This window comes from Aotus nancymaae, unplaced genomic scaffold (assembly GCF_030222135.1).
Source record: "Aotus nancymaae isolate 86718 unplaced genomic scaffold, 86718_ANA_hifiasm-v0.15.2.pri h1tg000014l, whole genome shotgun sequence".
NCBI classification, from domain to species: Eukaryota; Metazoa; Chordata; class Mammalia; order Primates; family Aotidae; genus Aotus; species Aotus nancymaae.
Window position 1 is genome coordinate 18,127,045 of NW_026988425.1, and position 23,412 is coordinate 18,150,456.

At 36.9% G+C, this 23,412-nt stretch overlaps 1 protein-coding gene across 1 annotated transcript; it reads right to left on the bottom strand.

The window, feature by feature from the left end:
* Nucleotides 1-283: 283 nt before the first annotated feature.
* On the bottom strand, nucleotides 284-2,038 carry LOC105733066 (lipid scramblase CLPTM1L). The gene is given in 1 exon segment (XM_012475320.3): nucleotides 284-2,038. A coding segment is annotated over 1 exon segment (1,539 nt). The 5' UTR covers nucleotides 2,000-2,038; the 3' UTR covers nucleotides 284-460.
* Nucleotides 2,039-23,412: the final 21,374 nt, after the last annotated feature.

Here is a 23,412-nt window from a genome sequence, read left to right on the forward strand (position 1 = left end):
CAGCTCTCAAACAAAAGAGGAGAGTCTTTGATCCCAGAGTCCACACGAAATGAATTCCATACGTGTCTGAAAGTCACATAAGGAGCACTTAAAAACCACCTGAAATGGAAATCCGACAGCCCCCCTGCCTGTGAGGGCTCCTGTGCCTGCCAGCGTGAGGACACGGCTGACCCCCACTGGACACTCACGTGCCGGGGGCCACCATAGCTCAGGGTAACTGGCAGCGCCCAGCTCGGTGACCGAGACAGATGTTCGTTCACACGTGGCGGGGCGGGGAGGGGGCATCGTAAGCGCATCCAGCTCCAAATCTGATGACGTGAAGGGAACTTGGGAGGGGTCTGAGCAACGTCCAAAGGGATTTTGGCAACACAGAAGATGCAATGTCTAGGAATTCCGCCCGATGCTTCCAAAAACACTCACTGACAATTCAAGGTGCACTTGCCCCAAGGGTGGGTGGCCTTCAGTCCGTGTGGAGTGTCCACGTGGCCTCCTCATAGGACTCCCCGAACTCGTTCACTCTGCGTTTATCCACAGGATAAAGCCACCGCTGGTACAGGTAGACCAGAAACGCCACGTCGTCCCGGAAGCAGGCCAGCCGGTGAGACGTGGGCATGGTGATGATGAAGGCAAAGACGTCGTCAATGAAGGTGTTGAAAGCTTTGTAGGTGAAGGCCTTCCAAGGCAGATGTGCCACCGACTTCAACTTGTAGTTCACAAAGAGCTGGGGCAGCATGAAGAGGAAGCCGAAGGCATAGACCCTGTTGACAAAGCTGTTGATTAACCAGGAGTACCAGCTCTTACACTTAACGCTCAGGAGTGAATAGACAGCACCCCCGATGCCGAGAGGGTACAGCAGGTAAGACAAGTATTTCATGGCCTGAGTATCGTACTCCTCGGTCTTCCTCTCAGATTCACTGTAAGTGCCAAACTGAAACTCGGGCCTCAGGCTTCTCCAAACAACAGTCATCTTCAATGCCTTTTTCACTTTCCACAGCTCGATGGCGGCTCCGATGCCGGCCGGGACCAGCACCAGCAGGCTCGACTGCTCATCCAGCAGGAACAGGAAGATGACCACGGTGCTGAAGCAACTCCAGAGCACTGCCTTGGTGGACATGCCAGTCATGCTCTTCTTCTTCTTCCAGAAACTGATGTCGTTTTTACAGGCCAGGAAATCAAAGAGAAGATGGAACGCTGCGACAAAGAAGGTCAGCGCCAGGAAGTACAAGTTGGTATCTACAAAAATTCCTTTCACCTCATCAGCATCTTTCTCTGAAAACCCGAACTGCTGCAGGGAGTACACGGCGTCCTGCATGTGGATCCAGAAGCGCAGCCGCCCCAGCGAGATCTTGTCGTGGGACACGGTGAGGGGCAGCTCGGTGGTGGAGCGGTTTATGACTATCGGGTCCTTGACGCGGTTGCTGAGCTGGTCGATAAACAGGATGGGGAGGTAATGCACGGTCTTCCCGAGCTGGATCATCTTCATGTATGGATGCACGTCGGCAGGCAGGGAGGACCCTTCGAAGTCGAAGTTGTCCGCCATCACGTTCAGCGCCAGCCGCGGTCTTCAGCGGGACACCGGCTCATCCAGGGCGCTCGCTGGCTTCTTCTCCGCCTCGATCTGCTGCTGTGCCTCAGATTCCCCAGTGAGCAGGTTGATTTCTTCCGGCTTGGGGACCATGTAGGTGGTCAGAGGACTGACCAGGTGCACCTGCTTCCCATCGTGCCACGGCAGGACCCCAGCGTGATGGAGGAAGATGTAGGCATACAGCGTCCCTTTATTTCTTGTTTTCTTTGGTGCAGAAACATTAACTGTCCTCTCAAATTTGGACTCCACATCGAAGTCTTCCACATTCAAGACCAGGTCGATGTTGTTCTCAGCACCCAGGTGGGACCGCGTCGTGGTGCACACGCTCAGCTGCAGCTTGGGCCGCCGCGCCAGGTAGGGCTGGATGCAGTTGGCGTCGCCGGAGCACGGGCGGGTGTAGACGGTGCCGTACATGACCCAGCAGGTGTGCACCACGTAGACCACGAACACGCCCACCACCAGGCTGGTGAAGGAGCTGCGGCCGCTCCACACGGCCGCCCCGCGCCCTGCGCCCCCGGCCCACCCGCCTTTCAGCCGCGCGCCGCCGCCACCTCCGCGAGGGAACGACTGCGCCGCGCCCCGCTGACCGCCGGCTGCCCCGCATACTCCGGCCTCGCTCCGACCTGGCGCCGCGGGATTCGCCGGCCCCGCGCCATGAGCTGTCTTTTAAAAGGTAGACATGGCTGGGTGAGGTGGCTCACGCCTGTAATCCCAGCACTTTGGGAGGCTGAGGTAGGCGGGTCACCTGAGGTTGAGAGTTTGAGGCCAGCCTGGCTAACATGGAGAAACCCTGTCTCTGCTAAAAATACAAAATTAGCCAAGTGTGGTGGTGCATGCCTGTAGTCCCAGCTACTCAGGAGGCTGAGGCAGGAGAATTGCTTGAACTTGGGAAGTGGAGGTTTTGGTGAGCCGAGATCGCACCATTGCACTCCAACCTGGCCAACAAGAGCAAAATTTCAACTAAAAAAAAAAAAGAGGTAGACATTAATGTGCACTAAGGCATGAATCCTATGGAACAAAAAGTGGTGAATATACAAGAATTTGTTCAATAAACTGGATTTAGCTAAAATAGTTTTTAATTATGATTTTTAAATCCATAATACATATTCATTAATTTCTTAAGTAATTTGCAACTCTTAACTTCTCTTAAGTACAAAATGTTTCCCAAAATGACTACCGGCTGGAACTTAGGTATTTCCCAAGTCAACCTATCTCTGGACACTAAAGAAGTGATTTACCCAAATAAGGTAACACAACTGCTAAGCTCAATAATAAGTGGCATAATTCTATTTAACTATTTTTATTTTACACTAAAACCCCAAATGAGCAAGTGCACAATTAAAGGTGTCATTCAAATGAGGAAGAATGGTTGAAAAATTAAAGAATTACCCTTATGAAAAAGTATATAAGGCAATATGCCATATGTTAGAAATAACTGAACATTAAATAATTTTATTTTATATAAATATTTGTGGTTTTAATAAATAAGCTTTAATTTATTTATATACTTAGAAGTAAATCATGGGAGATATTATTAGCTGGAGTTCCCCCATTCAATGTACCCAAGTCCCAGGGATTAACATCGTTTTAAACCTACATTGTGATCCCATTATTCCTTTATTTTTTAGCTAATAATACTTATTTTTTAGCTAATAAAACTTTGCACAAGTTAATATAATTTAGGAATGTAAAATATATCACTGAGAAGTTATTTATATCCTTTTAAAAATTATTTTCGTTTTTTGAGAAAGTGTCTGGCTCTATTGCCCAGGCTACTGTGCACTGGCAAGACCTTGGCTCATTGCAGCCTCCGCCACCTGGGCTCAAGTGATTCTCCCATCTTAGCTTCAAGTAGCTGGAATTACAGGCATACACAACCACATCCGGCTAATTTTTGTATTTTTTTTTTTTTTTTGGAGACAGAATTTCACCATGTTTTCCAGGCTGGTCTGGAACTGATGAGTTCAAGCCATCCGCCTGCCTGAACACCCCAAAGTGCTGGGATTACAATCTTCACTCAATCTTAATTTATTAATTTATTCATTTTAAATGATGACAGATTTTAAGCTGTTATTCTCTTTACCAAAGTCAACCTCATGTACTGAAAGTCTCTTTTTAAATGTTTTCAGATACTTTATATTTAATTCTCTAAAATGATCAACTGAAAAATCCAGATGGACTGTAATGATTTATTTTATTATTTGTGTGAGTCAAGTTTAAAATTGCTCATTATTATTTTATTCTTTTACTTAGAATATTAAGGAAAGGCATATGAGCCCCATTGTGACCAAATAGCTCAATGACTAGCCAAGGATTGAGCTGTTGATTTCATGAAAGTAATTTTTGTAAGTTTTACAATCAGTGACAGCCTTAACTATCTTTAAAAATAAACCAGTCTCTTACTTATCAGTAGGGTGTCTTAAGAGGTAAGTATTGGTAGAGACACTATCAGTTAACTAATCACTGTAAATTTCGTTTTTACTAATAAAAGTTTAATTTTGTTTGGGACCTACTCCTGCCCAACATAGCCTACAAATCTCATGGTAATAATAAAAATAAGTGTAATAACTATGTTATAAACCTTTTATGTATGCCGTGTCACTTTTATGCACTTTAAATATAGCTAATGCAAAACTCAATGAGACGTTATCATTATCAACAATTTATAGAGAAAAATAAAGTAACCTGGTAAGGTTTCACAGATAGCAGGTAACAAAGTTAGGGGTTGCTTAGTGTTCCAATGCATAAATAAGGGTTTAATTTAGCTCCAATTTTCACTAATATATAATGATGTTTAAATTAATAAGTGGATATAGCTTTTTTTTTATTTTATATAGCATGATTACTTCCTTAGGAGGTAGAAGTACAAATCCTGGAATAAGCATTATGTACATTTTAGGAATCTTGAGAAAGTGTACATCCTCATACCTACTTATCACTTGATATTTTTCTTTCACTTTCTCGTTGAAATAAAATTTGCATACAATGAAAACCACATATCCTAAATGTGTAATTCAGTGAACTTGGATCAGTGTATAGACCTAGTAAACAACATCTCAATTAAGTTATATAAATACCCTTCATTCCATATGTGTTTTTTCACTTGTTTTCTAGTTAACTACCATCCACAGTTGGCCACTACTGTTCTGATTTCCATCACAATAGAATAGTTTTTCTATGTCACTTCAGATAGAAGGAATCATATAATATACTTGTAGTGTTTGATTTGTCTCACTCAGCATAATGCTTTTGAGATTATTTGATATTATTTACGTTTCACAAAGTTGTTCTTGTTGATTGTCAAGTAGTATTTTATTATATGAAAATATCTCAGATGATCTTTTCATTATCTTATTGATGGACAGAGATTTGGGCACTTTCAGTTGGGGGCCTTTATGAAAAGAAATTGCCATAAACATCTTCACAGAAGTCTTTTTTGTGAAAATGTTCTCTTATCTCTTAGCTGAATATCTAGAAATGAAATTGCTGAGTCACATGATAAGTTTGTGTTTGAAACTAAATTGCCTAATTGTTTGCCAAAGTGATTCTATTGCATGCTTCTCCTTGGCTATTTATGATGGTTTTAGGGCTCTATTTACGATAAAAACACAAAACACAAATATACAGTGCTAAAATTATTAAAACTTTTAAGGATAGTAGAAATTATATGACTATTTAAGATCTGTAAGATATATTTGACTTGACCATGAAAAGAGTACATATACATTTCCATAAAATTGCACTCTGATGAAATTGCCAAGATGAATATTATTAGGTATTCAAAAAGCAATGTTAAGATTTTATGAATCACCCTGTAATTTTAAAGCTGGCCCATTGCTTTTGCTTTTAGGTTTCTTTTTTGCACAGCTATATTTATTATATTTAAAAATTATATTTTTATTTTTAGGAAATATGTTGTTTTGCTTTACTCAAATTCACCTCAGTGTCCTATAAAACTAAGTGCTTTGTGCTCTAAGTACAAAAGAAATAGCAAATGGTATAGGTTAAACAAAACAAGTGCATCTTGGATTTTTGTCCTGGTAGCAAACTTTTAAAAATACTTGTAATTATTATTTGAAAAAACATTGCATGTTAAAATTTGGTGAAACTACAAGATCTTTATGATATACCAGAAATTTATTCCAGGATGTATTAATTACAAGTCAAATGCATATGCTAGTATGAAAAGTATATGGGAGAGGAAATTACATTTAATTACCAGAATCAATAGACTCTGAAGTGTCAGCTGACCCCACTTTCCCCATAACTTTGTTATACGTCTGGGAAATAGACCAGTGTTCATTATTCACACGGATCCTCTTCTCCTTGATTCCTATGAGAGATCCTCCTATGCTAGGAGCACAACTTAACTCTGAAATGTTGGCTAAAATTTGACAAAGATTTACCAAATAGTCTCATAATATTAATATCCTGTTGACTCTTCAGAAATCTGTAATTAGACTATGTGAACTTTTTTCTTTTAGATGTCTCAGTTTTGAGAAATACATAAAAAGATGATCCATTCTTTTAATGTTATGAGAATTGAATTGGATTATAGTGGACTAAGACAAGCAAAGTATTTTACTTACAATAATGATCAACATATATATGTAGAAAATAGTTTTATTAGAAGGAAAAAGTCTTGGCAATTTCCTTTGGCTATTACTCTCAGGAACTTAATTCTGAAAACTTTTACATTATTATAATGACTTCCTGAAAATTCTTCATGTATGTTATATATATCTATAATAAAAAATTAATATGTTAGACTTCTTGGAAACAAAACATAGACAAAATTTTTGTGTATAGAATGCATTTTCTTTCTAGTTTTCTAACTGAAACTAATCAAATGTGTCATTTGTCTTGCTTTTAAACATTTTATTTTTAATTGATAATAATTATATAGGTTTACAGGGTACAAAATGATGTTTCACTACATGTATGCTTTGCGGAATGACTAAATAATGCTAATTAATATATCTATCACTTCACATACTCATTTATTTGTGATAGGAAAATTTCAAATTCACTCTTTCAGCAATTTTGAAATATATATTGTTATTATTAACTGTAGTCACAGTGCTGTGCAGTAGAACACCAGAACTTATTCCTCCTGTCTAAGTGAAACTTTGTACTCTGACCAATGTCTTCCCTTTCGCCGCATCCCTCCCCAAACCCACTGTCTTGTAAGCATCGTCCTGCTTTCTCTATCTATGAGTTTGACAGTTTTAGATTCCACTTACAAGTGAGATCATGTAGTATTTGCCTTTCTGTGCCTGGCTAATTTCACTTAGCATAACGTCCTCTATGTACATCCATGTTGTTGCAAATGACAAATACCCTTTTTTAAAACGGTGAATAGTATTTCATTTTATATATATATCTATCACATTTTCATATTTAATTATATATATATGTATCTATATCTATCTCTCTGTATATATCACATTTTCTTTATTCCATTAATGGGCACTTGGTTGTTTCCATGTCTTGACTATTGTGAATAAAGCTTCAATGAACATGGCAGTGCATACATCTCATTCACATATGGATTGTAATTCCTTGGATATATGCCCAGAAGTAGGATTACTGGATTGATCAGATGGTAGTCCTAATTTTACATTTTTGAGGTACCCCCATAGTGTTTTCCAAAATGGTGGTGCTGATTTACAATACCACAAACAGTGTACAAGGTTTTCCTCTTCTCCACATCCTAGACAACACTTATCTTTCATCTTTTGATAATAGCCAATATAACATGTGTGAGGTGTTATAGCATTGAGTTTTTAATTTGTCTTACTCTGATTTGTGACATTGAGCATTTTTTTTTTAAATAAACTGTTGGCCATTTGTATATCTTCTTTTTAGGATTGTCTACTCAGGTCCTTTGTCTATTTTTAATAGCGTTATTTGTTTTTTTGTTACTGAATAGTTTGAGTTTCTTATTTATTTTGGAGGTTAGCCCTTTTTTTTTTTTTTTTTTTTTTGAGACGGAGTTTCGCTCTTGTTACCCAGGCTGGAGTGCAATGGCGCGATCTCGGCTCACCGCAACCTCCGCCTCCTGGGTTCAGGCAATTCTCCTGCCTCAGCCTCCTGAGTAGCTGGGATTACAGGCACGTGCCACCATGCTCAGCTAATTTTTTGTATTTTTAGTAGAGACGGGGTTTCACCATGTTGACCAGGATGGTCTCGATGTCTTGACCTCGTGATGCACCCGCCTCTGCCTCCCAAAGTGCTAGGATTACAGGCGTGAGCCACCGCACCCGGCCCCGCCCTTATTTAATGTTTGATTTGCAACCATTTTCCCAATTTGTAGATTATCTCTTTATCGTTTCTTTTGCTGTGCAGAAGATTTTTGGTTTGAGAAACTCCCATTTGTCTATTTTTTGCATTTGTTGCCTTTGCTTTTGGGGTTAAATGTAAGAAATCACTGTCCAGACCCATGTCATGGAGATTTTTTTTCCTATGTTTTCAACTAGTGTTTCAGGTATTACATTTAAAATTTTAATTTATTTTGCATTGGTTCCTATATAAAGGGTGAGATTAAGGGTACCATTTTATTCTTCTGCATATGATACCCAATCTTTCCAATACAATTTATTGGAAAGACAGTCTTGGGTGGGCATGGTGGCTCATGCCTGTAATCCCAGCACTTGGGGAGGCCAAGATGAGTGGATCATAAGGTCAATAGATCGAGACCATCCTGGCCAACATGGTGAAACTCTGTCTCTACCAAAAATACAAAAATTAGCTGGGTGTGAGCCTGAGAGGTGGAGGTAGCAGTGAGGGGAGATTGTGCCACTGCACTCCAGGGGAAGGGAGGGGAAGGGGGGGAAAGGAAGGGAAGGGAAGGGAAGGGAAGGGAAGGGAGAGGAGATTAAAAAAAAGAAAGAAAGAGAGAGAGAAAGAAAGAAGAAAGAAAGAAAGAGAAGGAAAGAAAGAAAGAGGCAGGAAGAAAAGAAAGAAAGAAAAGAAAAGAAAGGATAGTCCTTTCTGCATTGTGTGTTCTTGGCACTTTTTTTTTAAAAAAGAAAAAGGAAGAAAGAAAGAGAAAGAAAAAAAGAAAGAAAGAAAAGAAAAGAAAAAAAGAATGAAGAAGAGGAAGAAAAAGGAAGAGAAAGAGGGAGAGAGAATGAGAATATTGCTTTATTGCCTAGGCTAGAATGCAGTCTAAAAATGGGAATTGAAAACCTTTTTTATGCCAATAATTGTGCTTAACAATGGAGACAGGAAGGAATAAGGAAAGAAAATAACAAACAAGCAGCCAACCAATATTTCATTTAAACCTATGAAATGCTATGCAATTATTGCGGAGTGATTTACTTCCAATTATGTAGTCACTTTTGGAATAGGTGTGATATGGTACTGATAAGAATGTATGTTTTGTGTATTTGAAGTGTAGAGTTCTGTAAATGTTTATTAAGTTTACTTGTTCTGGGTCTGAGTTCAAGTCCTGGATATCATTATTAATTTTCTACCTCATTGATCAGTCTAATATTGACAATGTGATGTTACAGTCTCCCACTGTTATTGTGTGGGAGGCTAAGTCTCTTTATAAGTCATTAAGAACTTGTCTTATGTATCTGGGTGCTCCTGTATTGGGTGTGTGTATATGTAGGATCGTTAGCTCTTCTTGTTGCATTCATCCTTTTACCATTATGTAATGTCCTTCTTTGCCTCTTTTGATCTTTGTTGCTTTAAGGTCTACTTTATCAGAGGTGAGAATTGCAACTCCTGCTTTTTATTTATTTATTTATGTTTGCTCTCCATTTGGTTGGTAAATCTTCCTCTGTCCCTTTGAGTCTTTCACTTTTGTTGAAAATCAATTGACTGCAGATATCTGGGTTTATTTCTAAACTTCTTATCCTAATCCATTGGTCAATGTGCCTGTTTATATGTCAGTACTATGCTATTTTGATTAATATAGCTTTGTAGTATAGAAATCAGGTGGCACAATGCTTCCAGGTTTGTTCCTTTGGGTCAAGATTGCTTTGTTTATTTGGAGTCTTTTGTGGTTCCATGCAAATTTTAAGATTGTTTTGTCTATTTCTGTGAAGAATGACACACACATTTTGACAGAAATTACATTGAATCTGTAGATTGCTTTGGGTCATATGGACATTTTAACATTAATTCTTCCAACCCATGAACATTGGATATCTTTCCATTTACTTCTGTCACCTTCAATTTATTTTACCAATGTCTTATGGTTTTTAATATACAGATCTTTAAACCTCTTAGTTGAACTTATTCCTAGGTATTTTTAATGCTATTATCAATAGGTTGTTTTCTTAATTTATTTTTCAGTTAGTTCATTTTTAGTGCATTCAATGCAACTGATCTTTGTATGTAGATTTTATATCCTGGAACTTTATGAATTCATTTATCATTGTGTGTGTGTGTGTGTGTGTGTGTGTGTGTGTGTGTGTGTGTGGAGTCTTTGGGGTTTTCCATATGTATGATTATGTCATCAGCAAACAAACAATTTCACTTCTTCCTTTCTTATCTGAATACATTTTAGTATTTTTTTTTTAAATTTCCTAATTGTTCTGGCTAGAACTGAAAGTACTAGCCAGAACAGAAGTGAACAAAAGTGGTGAGAATAGACGTCCTTTTATTGATCCAGATCTTAAAGGAAATCCTTCAAATTTTCACTGTTGAGTATGATATAAGCTGCAGACTTGTCATATATGGCCTTCATTGTGTTGAAATACATTCCTTCTATACCTAGCTTTTATAGCAGTTAATACTAGTCCATACCAGATATACTAGCTTGGTAGTTTTTATTATAAAATAATTTTGAATTCTGTCAAACACTTTTTTGCATCTACTTTGATGATTATATGACATTTGACTTTCATTTTGTTAATATGGTGAATCATATTTACTGGTTTGCATATGTTGGATCATTCTTACATCCCAGGCATAAATTCTACTTGATCATGGTGAATTATAATTTTAATGTACTGTTAAATATGATTTGCTAGTATTTTGTTGAGCAGTTTTACATCTATGTTCATCAGTGATATTGGCCTATACTTTTTCTTTTTTCTTGTAGGGTCTCTCACTTTGATATCAGGTTAATTAATACTCATCCCTTAAAATGAGTTTGAAAGTATTCCCTCCTCTTTATTTTCTGTTATTGATTAATTTTAGAGACAGGGTCTTTCTATGTTGTCAAGGCAGGTCTCAAACTTCTGGTTTCAAAGAATTTTCCCACCTCCTCCTCTCAAAGTCCTGGTATTACAGGCATGAGCCACCACACCTGGCCCTACCTTTTCATTTTTGAAAGCTTTTGAGAAGAATTGGTATCAGTTCTTCTTCAAATATTTGGTGGAATTCATCCATGAAGGTATCTAGCCTTCTGCTTTGATGGGAGACTTTTTATTGCTGATTCAATCTCCTTACTCATTTTTGGTCTGTTCATATTTCTGATTTATTTTTAATTCAATCTTGATAGGTGATATGTTTGCAAGAATTCATTAATTTCTTCTAGGTTGTTCAATTTGCTGGTGTGTAATTGTGCACTGTAGCCTCTTATGACCTGTTGTATTTCTGGAGTATCACTTGTAATGTCCATTCTTTTATTTCTCATTTTATTTGTGTCTTCTCTCTTTTTTACCCCTGTGGTGTCTATAAAAGTCAGGGAGCTCAAAGTGTATAAGCTATTTTCAGGAGGGATTGGTAGGCCTGGAGTTCTTGCAAGAGAGGGTATACTTAGGAAGTGGAATCCTCAGAAGTGGGGTGGAGGGGGTTGGTTGGGGGAATACTCAGGAAGTGCCAATTTGTGTTTAGAGGCTGCCAGAGGGCTACTGTTTGTCTGCTCCTTTAACTCTCCAATGTAGGTTAGTTAGAAGCCAGGCTGTCAAGTAGATACTGGAAGAGTGTGTCATAAACTCCTTCTAGGAAGAAAAAGGAAGCTGCATTTTTAAGCCCCTTTTCTGCCTTGCTTCTGAGGGATGAAGCCGCTAGAAGTGCCTGTGTACCCACATAAAACCACCATTTCATTCTGCGGGTCTAGAGAGACTCATGTGTGCCTAATTTTCTCCACTCTCAAAGTCAGTGAATTAAGAGGCAAACTGTGAGTAAACTTAGAGTTAGGGCACTATATGTGTGGTTCAAACCCTTCCCTTCTAGGGAGAAGCTGGGTGTTGGGAACTCCTTCCAGATTGCATGGTACAGTGGCTGGGATGGGGCCCATGCCCAAGTGTGCTCAGCGTTTCCTACACATTTGAATAGATATTTTTTAGTTGTTCAATTGGTGGGAGTCTCAACTCATTTCTGAACTTCTGTCAGAGGGAATTTGTCTAGGGATAGATGTTTATTCCGTGCTTCCATGGATGGGGTAAGAGTCAGGAGCCCCTTATTCTGCCATGTTGCTGACATCATTCTTTAGTCTTTTCTAGTTATTCAGGTGTATTTTACCACTCTTTGTTTCTTCTTCTCAATATGATTTAAAAATTATTTAGAGCAGATATATTTAGCCAGTTTTTGTTTGTTTTAGAAAATTCCAAATGAAGTTTAGATAATTCTTTAAAATTTTATAGGAATAGAAAAATATTGTGCGAAGATTTCATTTTTCTAAGACTTGTTTCTAGCTTAACTGACATGGACTTTTCAGGATCTGTGACTAAAAGGAAGTTTTATATGGTTTGTATATGGTGGTGAGAGGTCCTGGATAGTTCTAACACAGACAATACTTGGAACCTATCCTTGACTTCTTTGCTGTTCTTATTCATCAAAAAATAATAAAATGTACCTTTTAAATCCATCCATTAATTCATTCATTAAACAAATTTATTGAGCACCTACCATGTGCCAGTCCTTTTTCTACCAGCTTTGTATATACATTTTCAGTTTCCATGGATGAGGTGGGATAAACAGATTATACATCACATAATTAAGCAAAATAAATGAGATGACATCTCAGAAAAAAATCATAGGGTAGGGGAAGAGGATAAAAGAGGTTGCAAGGGCTGTAATTTTATATAAGATGTTCTGGAAAGGATTCTCTGAGAAAGTGATATTTGAGTAAAGACCTGGAGGAGGCAAATAAGTGAGCCTTACCGATATTTGGTGGAAGAACGGTGAAAGGAGAGGAACAGAGATTGAAAATCCCTGAAACAGGGGCAATATGTTAAGTATGAAAGAGCAAGATGGTTAGCATGGCTGCACTAAAGTGAACAAGCGTGAAAGACAGTTTATAGGGGACCTGCATGTATAGGGCCACTTAAACCACCTTGGCTTTTATCTTGGGCCAGATTGGAGGCCATTCAAGGGTTTGGGTGCAGAGAATTGACATGATCTAATTTCTGTGTTTACAAGGTCACTCTGGAGAGCCTGAAAGAGGAAGGGCAAACATAGAAGTAGGAAAATCAGTTAAGAGATTACAGTAATGGCCCAAAGGAGAGACAATGGTGACTTGGACGGGGGTAGTAGCAGGGGAGTTGGTGAGAAGTAGTTGAAATTTGGATGTATTTTGAAAGTAAAATGTTTGACAAATAATTTTGCCAAGTATTAGATATGAGGTGTGAAAGAGGGAGAGAAGAATCAATAATACCTAACTTTTTGATTTCAGAAGCTAGAAAGAGTTGGCGTCAAGTGATATGACAAATATTTTCCATGGCTACTGCCATTTTCTTATTCAAGTCCTCATAATTTTTCCATGGAGAGCTACGCAGACCTCCTCATTGATCTCTCTGTTCTACTGTTGACATCTTCCAAACTACTCTCCATAACATCACTAACTTTTTCCTTCTGAAAACATAAGCTCTTTTCTTATCATGCCTGAATATAAAATCTCAATAGCTCACCAGTGTCTGTGGAAGAATACTCAAACTGTCACTTGTCTCTATGCATTTAAACTTAACAATTTCCAGTGCAGAGAACAGCCTTCTTCCATTCTTTGCTTAGTTTTTATATTCTTGTCCAACTCTTTCTTTCAAGACTCACCCACAGTTCTTTCTCCTCCAGAAAATTTTCATTAGTATCTAAAATATATTATATATATATATATTTTTTTACTTTATCTTTCAGTTATTTTAATGAAAATGTTTTTTGAAAAGGGTAGTTATATTTGATAGGGGATTTGAAAATGCAGGCTGAGCATGGTGACTCATGCCTGTAATCTCAGTACTTTTTAGGAGGCCAAGGCAAGAGGATTGCTTGAGCTCAGGAGTTTGAAAACAGCCTTGACAATATAAGACCTCACCCATCTTAAAACAGAAAAGGAGAAGAAAATGCAAGATTCTCCCTGCTTGCAAGGAAAACCATGAGCTTATTTTTTTAATGAATAATATTTTGTTGCTATTTAAAATACTGGATTTTTACCACCTAAGCTAAGTATCAAACCCTAAACCCTATAATTTTGTTTTGCAATGTTTACAAATTTTATATAAATGACATCATAAATTAAGGATTTATATTAGTTATCTAATGTTGCCTAATGTATCACCCCATAACTTAGTGATTTAAAGCAACAATAATCATTTATTATCTCTCACAATGTTTGTGGGTTATGAATTCAGGAAAAATCCAGTGGGTAAAGTTCTTGTTTGAATTTTTTTGTGAGTTTGCAGTCAGAAATTGACAATGGCTAGACATATCTGAAAGCTTGCCTAGGGCTGGAGTGTTCAACTTATATGGCGGGCAAGTAGCTGCTGGCAAATGGCTTTTGCTCCATGTGAGCATCACCACAGGTTGCTCCTGCACCCTCCCGCCATGACAGCCAGCTTCCTCCAGAGTAACGCATTGCCAAGGTAGAAGCCTTCATGCTTTCATTACACGGCCTTGAAGTGAAATAAATTATTACTATTTTATTCAACTATGTAGGTCTGTCAATAGTTTTAATAGTGTGCATATGTGTTCTATTAGTCACATTAGACAACCATCCGAGACTCAAGGAAGAAGAAAACTACTCAGGTGTATAAACACCAGGAGACTAGGATTGTTGCAGTGCATTTTGGGAAAAGCCTATCATAGTTTGTGCGCTAGACCTCAATGATTTATGTCCTTCTCACATTCAGGATGCTCTTTGTTTTTCCAAGGCTCCCAAAAGTCTCATCTTGGCAACAATTCTAGGTCTAGAATCTCATCATGTAACCCAGATCCTAGTACAGATACAATTCCTTGATTGTGTTCCCTAGCGTATACTTTTGCAAGCATAGCTTTTTAAAATCAAAACACATAAAAAGTAGAGAGATGAGTTATCTGCATCCCCTTCTTACATACTCTCAATACAAAATGGTGGGGCAAAAACTATTATTGTTATACATTCAAAAAAGAAAATAGAAAAAAACAAGAGGCAAACAGGAGTTGCTGTTCTATAGCAGCCTTAAAATACAGCTGGGCGGCCGGGCGCGGTGGCTCAAGCCTGTAATCCCAGCACTTTGGGAGGCCGAGGCGGGTGGATCACGAGGTCAAGAGATCGAGACCATCCTGGTCAACATGGTGAAACCCCGTCTCTACTAATACAAAAAATTAGCTGGGCACGGTGGCGCGTGCCTGTAATCCCAGCTACTCAGGAGGCTGAGGCAGGAGAATTGCCTGAACCCAGGAGGCGGAGATTGCGGTGAGCCGAGATCGCGCCATTGCGCTCCAGCCTGGGTATCAAGAGCGAAACTCCGTCTCAAAAAAAAAAAAAAAAAAAAAAAAAAAAAAAAATACAGCTGGGCATCTATTGGAAGTTCCTTGATTAGGACTCAGTTCCACTGCTCATCAGTAACAACTCTCCACAGCTCTTGACTTTATTGGTTCCACTTTTTCAACTCTCCATTATTCTTCCTTTTTTTTAAATACAAGATAATACATGTTTATAGGTGAGTAGATTTCTTAACCTACTTTCTGTCTATAGGGTTTGGGTCCAAGACCTATTTTCATGTTGAAGTGTTCTGCTTTTTTTTTTTTTTCTTTTTTTGCTTTTTTTTTTTTTAATTGCATTTTAGGTTTTGGGGTACATGTGAAAAACATGCAAGGTTGTTGCATAGGTGCATACGTGGCAGTATGATTTGCTGCCTCCCTCCCCTTCACCTATATCTGGCATTTCTCCCCATGCTATCCCTCCCCAACTCCCCACCCCCCGCTATCCCCCCTCCCCCTCAACAGACCCCCGTGTATAGTGCTCCCCTCCCTGTGTCCATGTGTTCTCCTTGTTCAACACCCGCCTATGAGTGAGAACATGTGGTGTTTGATTTTGTGTTCTTGTGTCAGTTTGCTGAGAATGATGTTTTCCAGGTTCATCCATGTCCCTACGAAGGATGTGAACTCCTCATTTTTAATGGCTGCATAATATTCCATGGTGCATATGTGCCACATTTTTCCTGTCCAGTCTATCATCGATGGGCATTTGGGCTAGTTCCAGGTCTTTGCTATTGTAAACTGTGCTGCAATGAACATTCGTGTGCATGTGTCCTTATAGTAGAACGATTTATAATCCTTTGGATATATGCCCAGAACCTTGAAAAAAGACTTGATGAAATGCTAACGAGAATGGACAACTTAGAGAGGAATATGAGTGAATTGATGGAGCTGAAAAACACAACACGAGAACTTCGCGAAGCATGCACAAGTTTCAACAGCAGAATTGACCAAGCAGAAGAAAGGATATCAGAAGTCGAAGATCAACTCAATGAAATAAAACGAGAAGGGAAGATTAGAGAAAACAAGGTAAAAAAGAATGAATAGAGTCAACAAGAAATATGGTACTACGTGAATAGACCTAATCTACGTTTGATAGGTGTACCTGAATGTGACGAAGAGAATGCATCCAAGCTGGAACTGTTCTGCTTTTTTTAAATCCAAGCTAATAGTGTTTACACTAATTCCCCTAAAAACTTTGTAGATCTTCCATAAATACTTTTGAGTTTACTTTCTTAGATGAAAGACAACATTCACAAATCTCTCCAGCAAAAGTCTTTGTTTATCTTAGGTTTCTTCTCCCCAGCATTCTCAGCTCTACAGTTTAAAAAAGACGATATAGGTGGCTCACACTTAATTTTTTTTTTTTTTTTTTTTTTTTTTTTGAGACGGAATCTTGCTCTGTCACCAGGCTGGAGTACAATGGCACCATCTTGGTTCACTGCTGGGTTCAAGCAATTTCCCTGCCTCAGCCTCCCGAGTGGCTGGGACTACAGGTGTGTACGACCACATCTGGCTAATTTTTTGTATTTTAGTAGAGACAGGGTTTTACCACGTTGGCCAGGTTGGTCTCAATCTCCTGACCTGTGATCCGTCTGCCTCAACCTCCCAAAGTGTTGAGATTATGGATGTGAGCCACCGCACCCTGCCTATACTTCAGATCTTTAGAGGGGCTTTTGTCCCATTGAATTTTCTTCCATGTATGCTGTGAATGATTTAAATAGCTGCTGAGGTTTGCTCTAAGAAACTCTGGTAAAATGCTTATATTTTACATAACTGAGTTAAAATCCCAGCCCCAATGCATAAATGACACCTAAGGAGAGTACTCAAAAGAGCATGTATGTGTGTGTGTGTGCATATGCTGATGTGGAAGGATGGTGGAGGGAGTAGATGGTGAATTAACATCGGAACACTCAGAAGCATTACTTATCAGGAGTAAAAAATTATTTGTTTTTATTTTCTCTATAAAGAGTAGGGGAAATTTTAACTTGTGTAAGTATAGACAAATTATAATATAATTAAAATTATAATATAGACATCCAAGTGTTATGAGATTTACGGCTATCCTCATAAATGCCATAAGTCTAACAAAATAAAGGCCTTTATTCTTTCAATATTTTGACCAAAAGTTTTGCAAATTAGGTATTTGTCTGAGCCCCACATGATACTGAATGCAATTATCCATAGAGGTTTTATTTGCATATCTGGTTTTGAGGCAAATATGGCCAGCAATAAGAAATTATTTTATTGAAGAGTATTTCAATATATTATAAACAATTTTCCTCCCCTATAATTACTATGAAAACCTCAAAAATTGCAAATGAATGAATATGCTAACAAGATGGAATAAGCATGGAAGCTGGTTTAATAACCTTAGCTATCAAACTAATTGTGAGTAACTGGAAACACTTCATTCAGAACTGTTTTATAGAGTGATTAAATATGATTTGCATAATTTTCTTTTAGAATAAAAATAGAGCTAAAATATTTTGAAAAATGAAACAGAAAGCATAGCTGAACAAATATTTCAGAGATCTGTATGGGAGAATTAAATTTTTATTTCATCCAAGTTTATAGAAAGTATATCTGAAATAATTTATTCTATTTATTTATTCATCTAGTCATTAAATCACCCATTCATTCAAAGAAATATTTTGAGGCTGTTCTCTGCCAAGTTTCAGCATGAAAATTCTCACATAATTGCCAAAATTCAAATCAGTCCTGTTGAAAGAGGTAATAAATAAATAATCATTATACATGTAACTAATTCTGAAATCCAACAAATTATTAAGTAGTCCAACTATAGTAAATGAATTATACATTTTATAGTTGCAGTTTTGAAGTTTTTGATAGATTAATTTACTTCTATAAATTTTTTAAAAGAAATTTCCTTTGTAAAATTGAAAACACTGAAGAGAATATAAAGAATATAGAAAGATAGAAATATTTTTCCAAATCTTTTTGGATATTTTAACTTATCTCAGCCAGTGAAAATGAATTAGCAAATTTATTTCAATGTGCCTATTCTGTTAATATAAAGCACTTTTCTTTTAGACTTACTGGCTAAAGTAGAATAAATATTCTGAGAACATTAATTGGAATAGATGAGAATTTTTACATATCCAGGGCAATAAAGTTTATTTCTGCTCTGTGTTATGTATTTTCTTGAAAATATCACCAACTTTTCTTAGTCTTGCTTTTGGCAGACGTGATTGAGCTTTAGTGATGAGAAATGTGGATTTTTTTTTTCACAGTTTTGGAGAAATTATAGTATAACTGGAAAAACTAAAAAGCAGAAAGGAAGATAATAAATAGTTGATGAAAATGACTGGTCTGTTAAGATTCCTCTTCTGTTGCATTCTTGATTTGGTTTGGCCTTTTCAACTGTGAGCAGGATGTGCTAGTGAAGAGAACATGAGTTTGGGGATCAGTCACGATATGTACTAGTATTTTCTTATTTGATTAGTAATAGTTAAAATAGCTACAATTTTTAGGTTGATTGATATTGCTAGGCATTGATCTAAGCATTTTTTAAAGAAATATTTAACTTATACCACCCCATGGGGGTAGGTAACTGGTTGAGAACCAAATTACCATACACTCGTACACATATGATTATTTCAATCCCCATTTTGCAAAGGAAGAAATTTAATCTCAAATGAATTAAACCTGGGCAATACAAAACAGAGTTGGGCTTGGAAATAAGACTGAATCCAAAGCAAGGAGGCTATACTTAAGGACAATTTCAGGTTTTGTGAAACCTGAAGCTTAGAGAATGTTGAGGGCCACCTGTTAACAAAAGAGAATGTGAAATTACAAACAATGAGTTCAATACAAATATGAGTATCTACAAGAAAATAAATCACAACATACTACAAATTTTTAAAAGCCAGCAAATGCTGCAAACATCACAACAGGAAAAATTATTTTGTATTAATGATCTAGCAAACTTCTCTGAATGACTTCTCTTTTGCCAAATATTTCATACTTTTATTTCCTATAGATACAAAAGAAAAATAATTATATGTGTTATTTAACATAAAATTTATTATTTATCATTTAATACTGGGATGCAGAAGATGTGCAACTTCATAATAAATGAACTCACTCTACTTTTGCTATATATGTGTACCCACCAAGAAAGTTCTGACAAATGTTATTTTAGATAGTTCCTACATGATTAATTTATAATCCTATGAACTGAGTGTCTCTGACAGGAGGCTGTTTTTTCTAAGCCTGGATAGGAACCAAAGTTTCCATGCACTATTCTACAGTATGATAATTGGAAACATTCCTAAAGAAGAGCTTCTCTTTACATGTATTTCATATTCCGTTTTGTTGTTGTTGTTTTCCCCAGGACCCACCTACTTCCCACATAGCCACACAGTCACTGGCTATGTCACAATGCATTATGACCTCTGGCCCTGAACCTTCATGTCATGACATTGTCTTCATCAGCATAGTGAGCAGTACGGGTGCTGCTGAAAGCCATGCTTCCTTTGGGATGACAGCAGTTACTCAGGCAAGCTTAGATGTGACTGCAAATGACTTCTGTATATTCCACTAAACCTTGAATCATTATATATCCTGGTGTGCTCTGAACAATCCTTGTTCACACTTATTGTCCAAGTGTATTTATTAATTCTGCCCATTTTAATTTTCAAATGTGTCTCAATTTGGACGATTGTCCAAATTGGACACAGAGTCCCCTTAACTAAAACCAAACTGAACCACCCCTAACTAAAACCTTAGCTGGGAAGAAAATTTCTTCTAACTGTAACAAATATACAAAAACTAACCATAATCTGTGTTGACTCCCATATATTTTATTTTCTTAAAAATGTGTTAGATTTCTGAAGAAAGTTTGAAAAGTAATGATGAATTGCACAATTTCTTTTACCTAAAATTTAACTGAAGAACAACAAATAGATAAATCTAGAAGTTAAAAAGGGAACAAAATCTCACAAGTAATAATAAAAATAAAAGAAATAAAAATGTATCTTCATAGAACAGGCCATAAACTCTGAAAAGTAGCAGCCATGGGAAAAACAAAACAAAAACCAGGTAATCCAATTATGCTATGGCAAACCTCCTCAGTCTATCTTCACTTTCCAGAGGTGATAGCAGATAAAGTCTGTGAGTTAACAAAATTCATACTTTTGCTTTTCAAACCTTCTAAATTGCATAGAGGCAAGCTGAAAAGTAAAAGAATCAGCCAGCAGAACAGTCCAGTAAAATACCCTAGAGTATAAACTAGTAACACAACCCTTCAAAAGAAGAAGAAACTTGGAGGGGCTCACAATTTTTCAGGACTTGCCACTGATTTGTGGGAACAATTGGTAGTGCAAATGCATCCCAACATAGGAGAAACAGAAAGCCCTTCCTAGGAAGAATGAGTACATTTCACAAAATTTCAGAAGTGAGTGTGGACTCAACACTCCATAAAGGCTGCCAGCTGTGCAGCTCAGCCATCTTCTCTTCACTGTATGCACCTTGGGCTCAAAATGAGAAGAAAATCTCTTGAAAACAATCACAGCCTCTAACTCAGTGACACAGGAAGATTTCATTTCATTTTAGGAAGGAAATATGTCAAAGATATTTCATGTGTGGCATCTGAGAGCAATGTTCATGTGAATGATACTTTACATAAAAATCAATAGCATGGTGGCTGCTGTTGTACACAACTCCAGAAAAGCTAAAAATAAGGAAAGAAACAGCCCAAAGAAGGGAAGTAAAAGATTTCATTTACAAAAATAAATTTACATTTTATTAAACTGGAGACATGGTTTAAAAAGTATTCATATAGAAACCAGTAGTCCTAATACTGATTCTCATTAGAAAGAACTTGAGACATTTTAGGTGTTAGTTGTATTTTCCCCTGAGATGTGACTTCATTTTTTGAAATATTATGCACACAGGATCATCTATACATCTACAAATTGTGAACATTATTGACATCCTCTTAGGGTAGGTAAGGATTTTAATACAATTAAACTACTTTCTTTCCTTCTTTCTCCCATTAAATTTATATGTTTGTTTAATGTCAAAAGGTTACCCAGTATTTTCATTATTATGACTAGATAGAAGTAGTATAATTATACATATTTTCTTCTTTAGAACTTTTTGTATTGTAACTTTTCAATTTTCTTGAGCCTTTAGATAAGTCTTTCTAACCCTTCTACCACCTGTTTAAGATTCTTCTCAATAAAGTATTTCTAATAACTTGTCTGACAATGTATCTGATCCTTTTTATTGCTGGCAATATTTTCCTACCTGTCTTTCATCTTCCTGCTTTGAGTCTATGCTAGCACTGATTGCTTTCAAGGCCTTCTCAAGGTCAGCATGCTGGAGACTCCATTCAGCTCTCTCTCATGTTAGATCTCCAATTTTTCGGATTGTATTTATTACTTATTTCTTCACTTTAAGGAAGCTACTTCTATAGATTTCTTAAAAAATGATATTTGACTTTAATACTCTTATGGATGGGTCAAAATAATGGAGACACAGATTTTGTTAAAAACACACATATTTCCTCTCAGCACTTTATGAAATAAGATATTCAAAGAAAGGATTTGATTAGCTAACTCTCAGAAAAGCAGAAGTAAAAAGGTCACTTAACCTTTTGTTGTTTTCAAGAATTAGTTACATCAAAGATTTATGACAACATAATATATATTATTTTAATAAGTATATAGATAGGTAGATAGATGACAGCTAGCTAGATAGAGCAATTATTTGGTGCAGTATGCCTAGTGGAAACTATATGATTAATTTTAACTTTAAGAGAAAACTTTTGAACAATAGTGACCTAAAATTACAAGATTATTTCTTCCCACACGAGAAATCCATCTTAGCACTATATCAAATAGATAATATAAGCAAGCAAAATTAAACTAATTAAGATAACATTTGATCACATTGCTCTAATTTTACAGATCTGTTAGAATATAACCTGGGGACAAAAAAATAACCTCAAAGAACTCTTAAAATATTCTTAGTAGGTTTGAAGATGGTGGTGTTTATGTAGAAATTATCAGTTTATGTAGGATATGGATATATTTAGGTTGGTGCAAATGTAATTACAGTTTTTGCCATTACATTCAATGGCAGAAACTGTAATTACATTTGCACCAACCTAATAGAAAATGAATGCGTTTTGATATTTGAAATCAGGATTCTTACTGTAGGAGAACTTTATGCAAATCAGGAGTGGGTGAAACTGAAGAACCCTGCAGTGTTGGGTTTCAGTTGGAGATAACAACATGAATGAACACATGACTTTCAGAACAATATATTTATCATTTATGTTCACTGAAAGTGCCTAGAAGTGGTAACCACAGTAGTAACCACAGTAGCAACCACATAAACACAGCTAGTACAGATGGTGTTTTCTAAAAAATCTGCTTCCACTAACAGGAACCACTCACCTTGGAGAAATATCTAATTCCAAATACATTACATATAAATGATGAGGTAAGCCTAGGATATCTTGCCATGCTGGAAAACCAGATGTGTTCAAAAACTAATGAATTCCTGTTAAAACAACATGGATTTTCTTTGAATAAACTCCTACACTGATCATCTAATTTGAGCATCACAAAAAAATTAGTGATGGTAATGAATTGCACCACATCAAATAACAAGAAATTGGTAAGTTTTACTTGCTACTCAAAAGGAAAGGAGTAGTAGGTTTGGAAAGATTGCCATGTTGAAAATATTATGGTATTAATTGATTCCTGCAAAGTTCATAGGTAGTTGCTGAAACCATTGGATGAAAAGTTGATGGAGAAAAAAATATTCATAAGCTTGAAAATATTAACACACAGATTATTTAATAATTACAAAACGAATGGAAATTTTGCAAAACAGATGTGGCAGGCCCATATTAAACAAGTCATCAGGCTCAGAATCACAAAATGTGATTTACTGACATTGTTTGGCTCATAGTTTAAGGCAATGTGAAGTATTATTCCAAGTATTGTCACCTGTGTTGTACCATGACAAAATTGTTCAACCTGATTCAATTTATGTGCAAGTATTCCAGATTCTGGAATATTCTACAAGAACAATTTCCATGACACTTCAAAATATCAAAATTGTATACAATGAAAAGAAAGTGGGGCTGTCTATTCTAGATCAAGGAAGATTAAACATAAAAACTAAATGTGATGTGTGATCCTTGTTCGGATCTT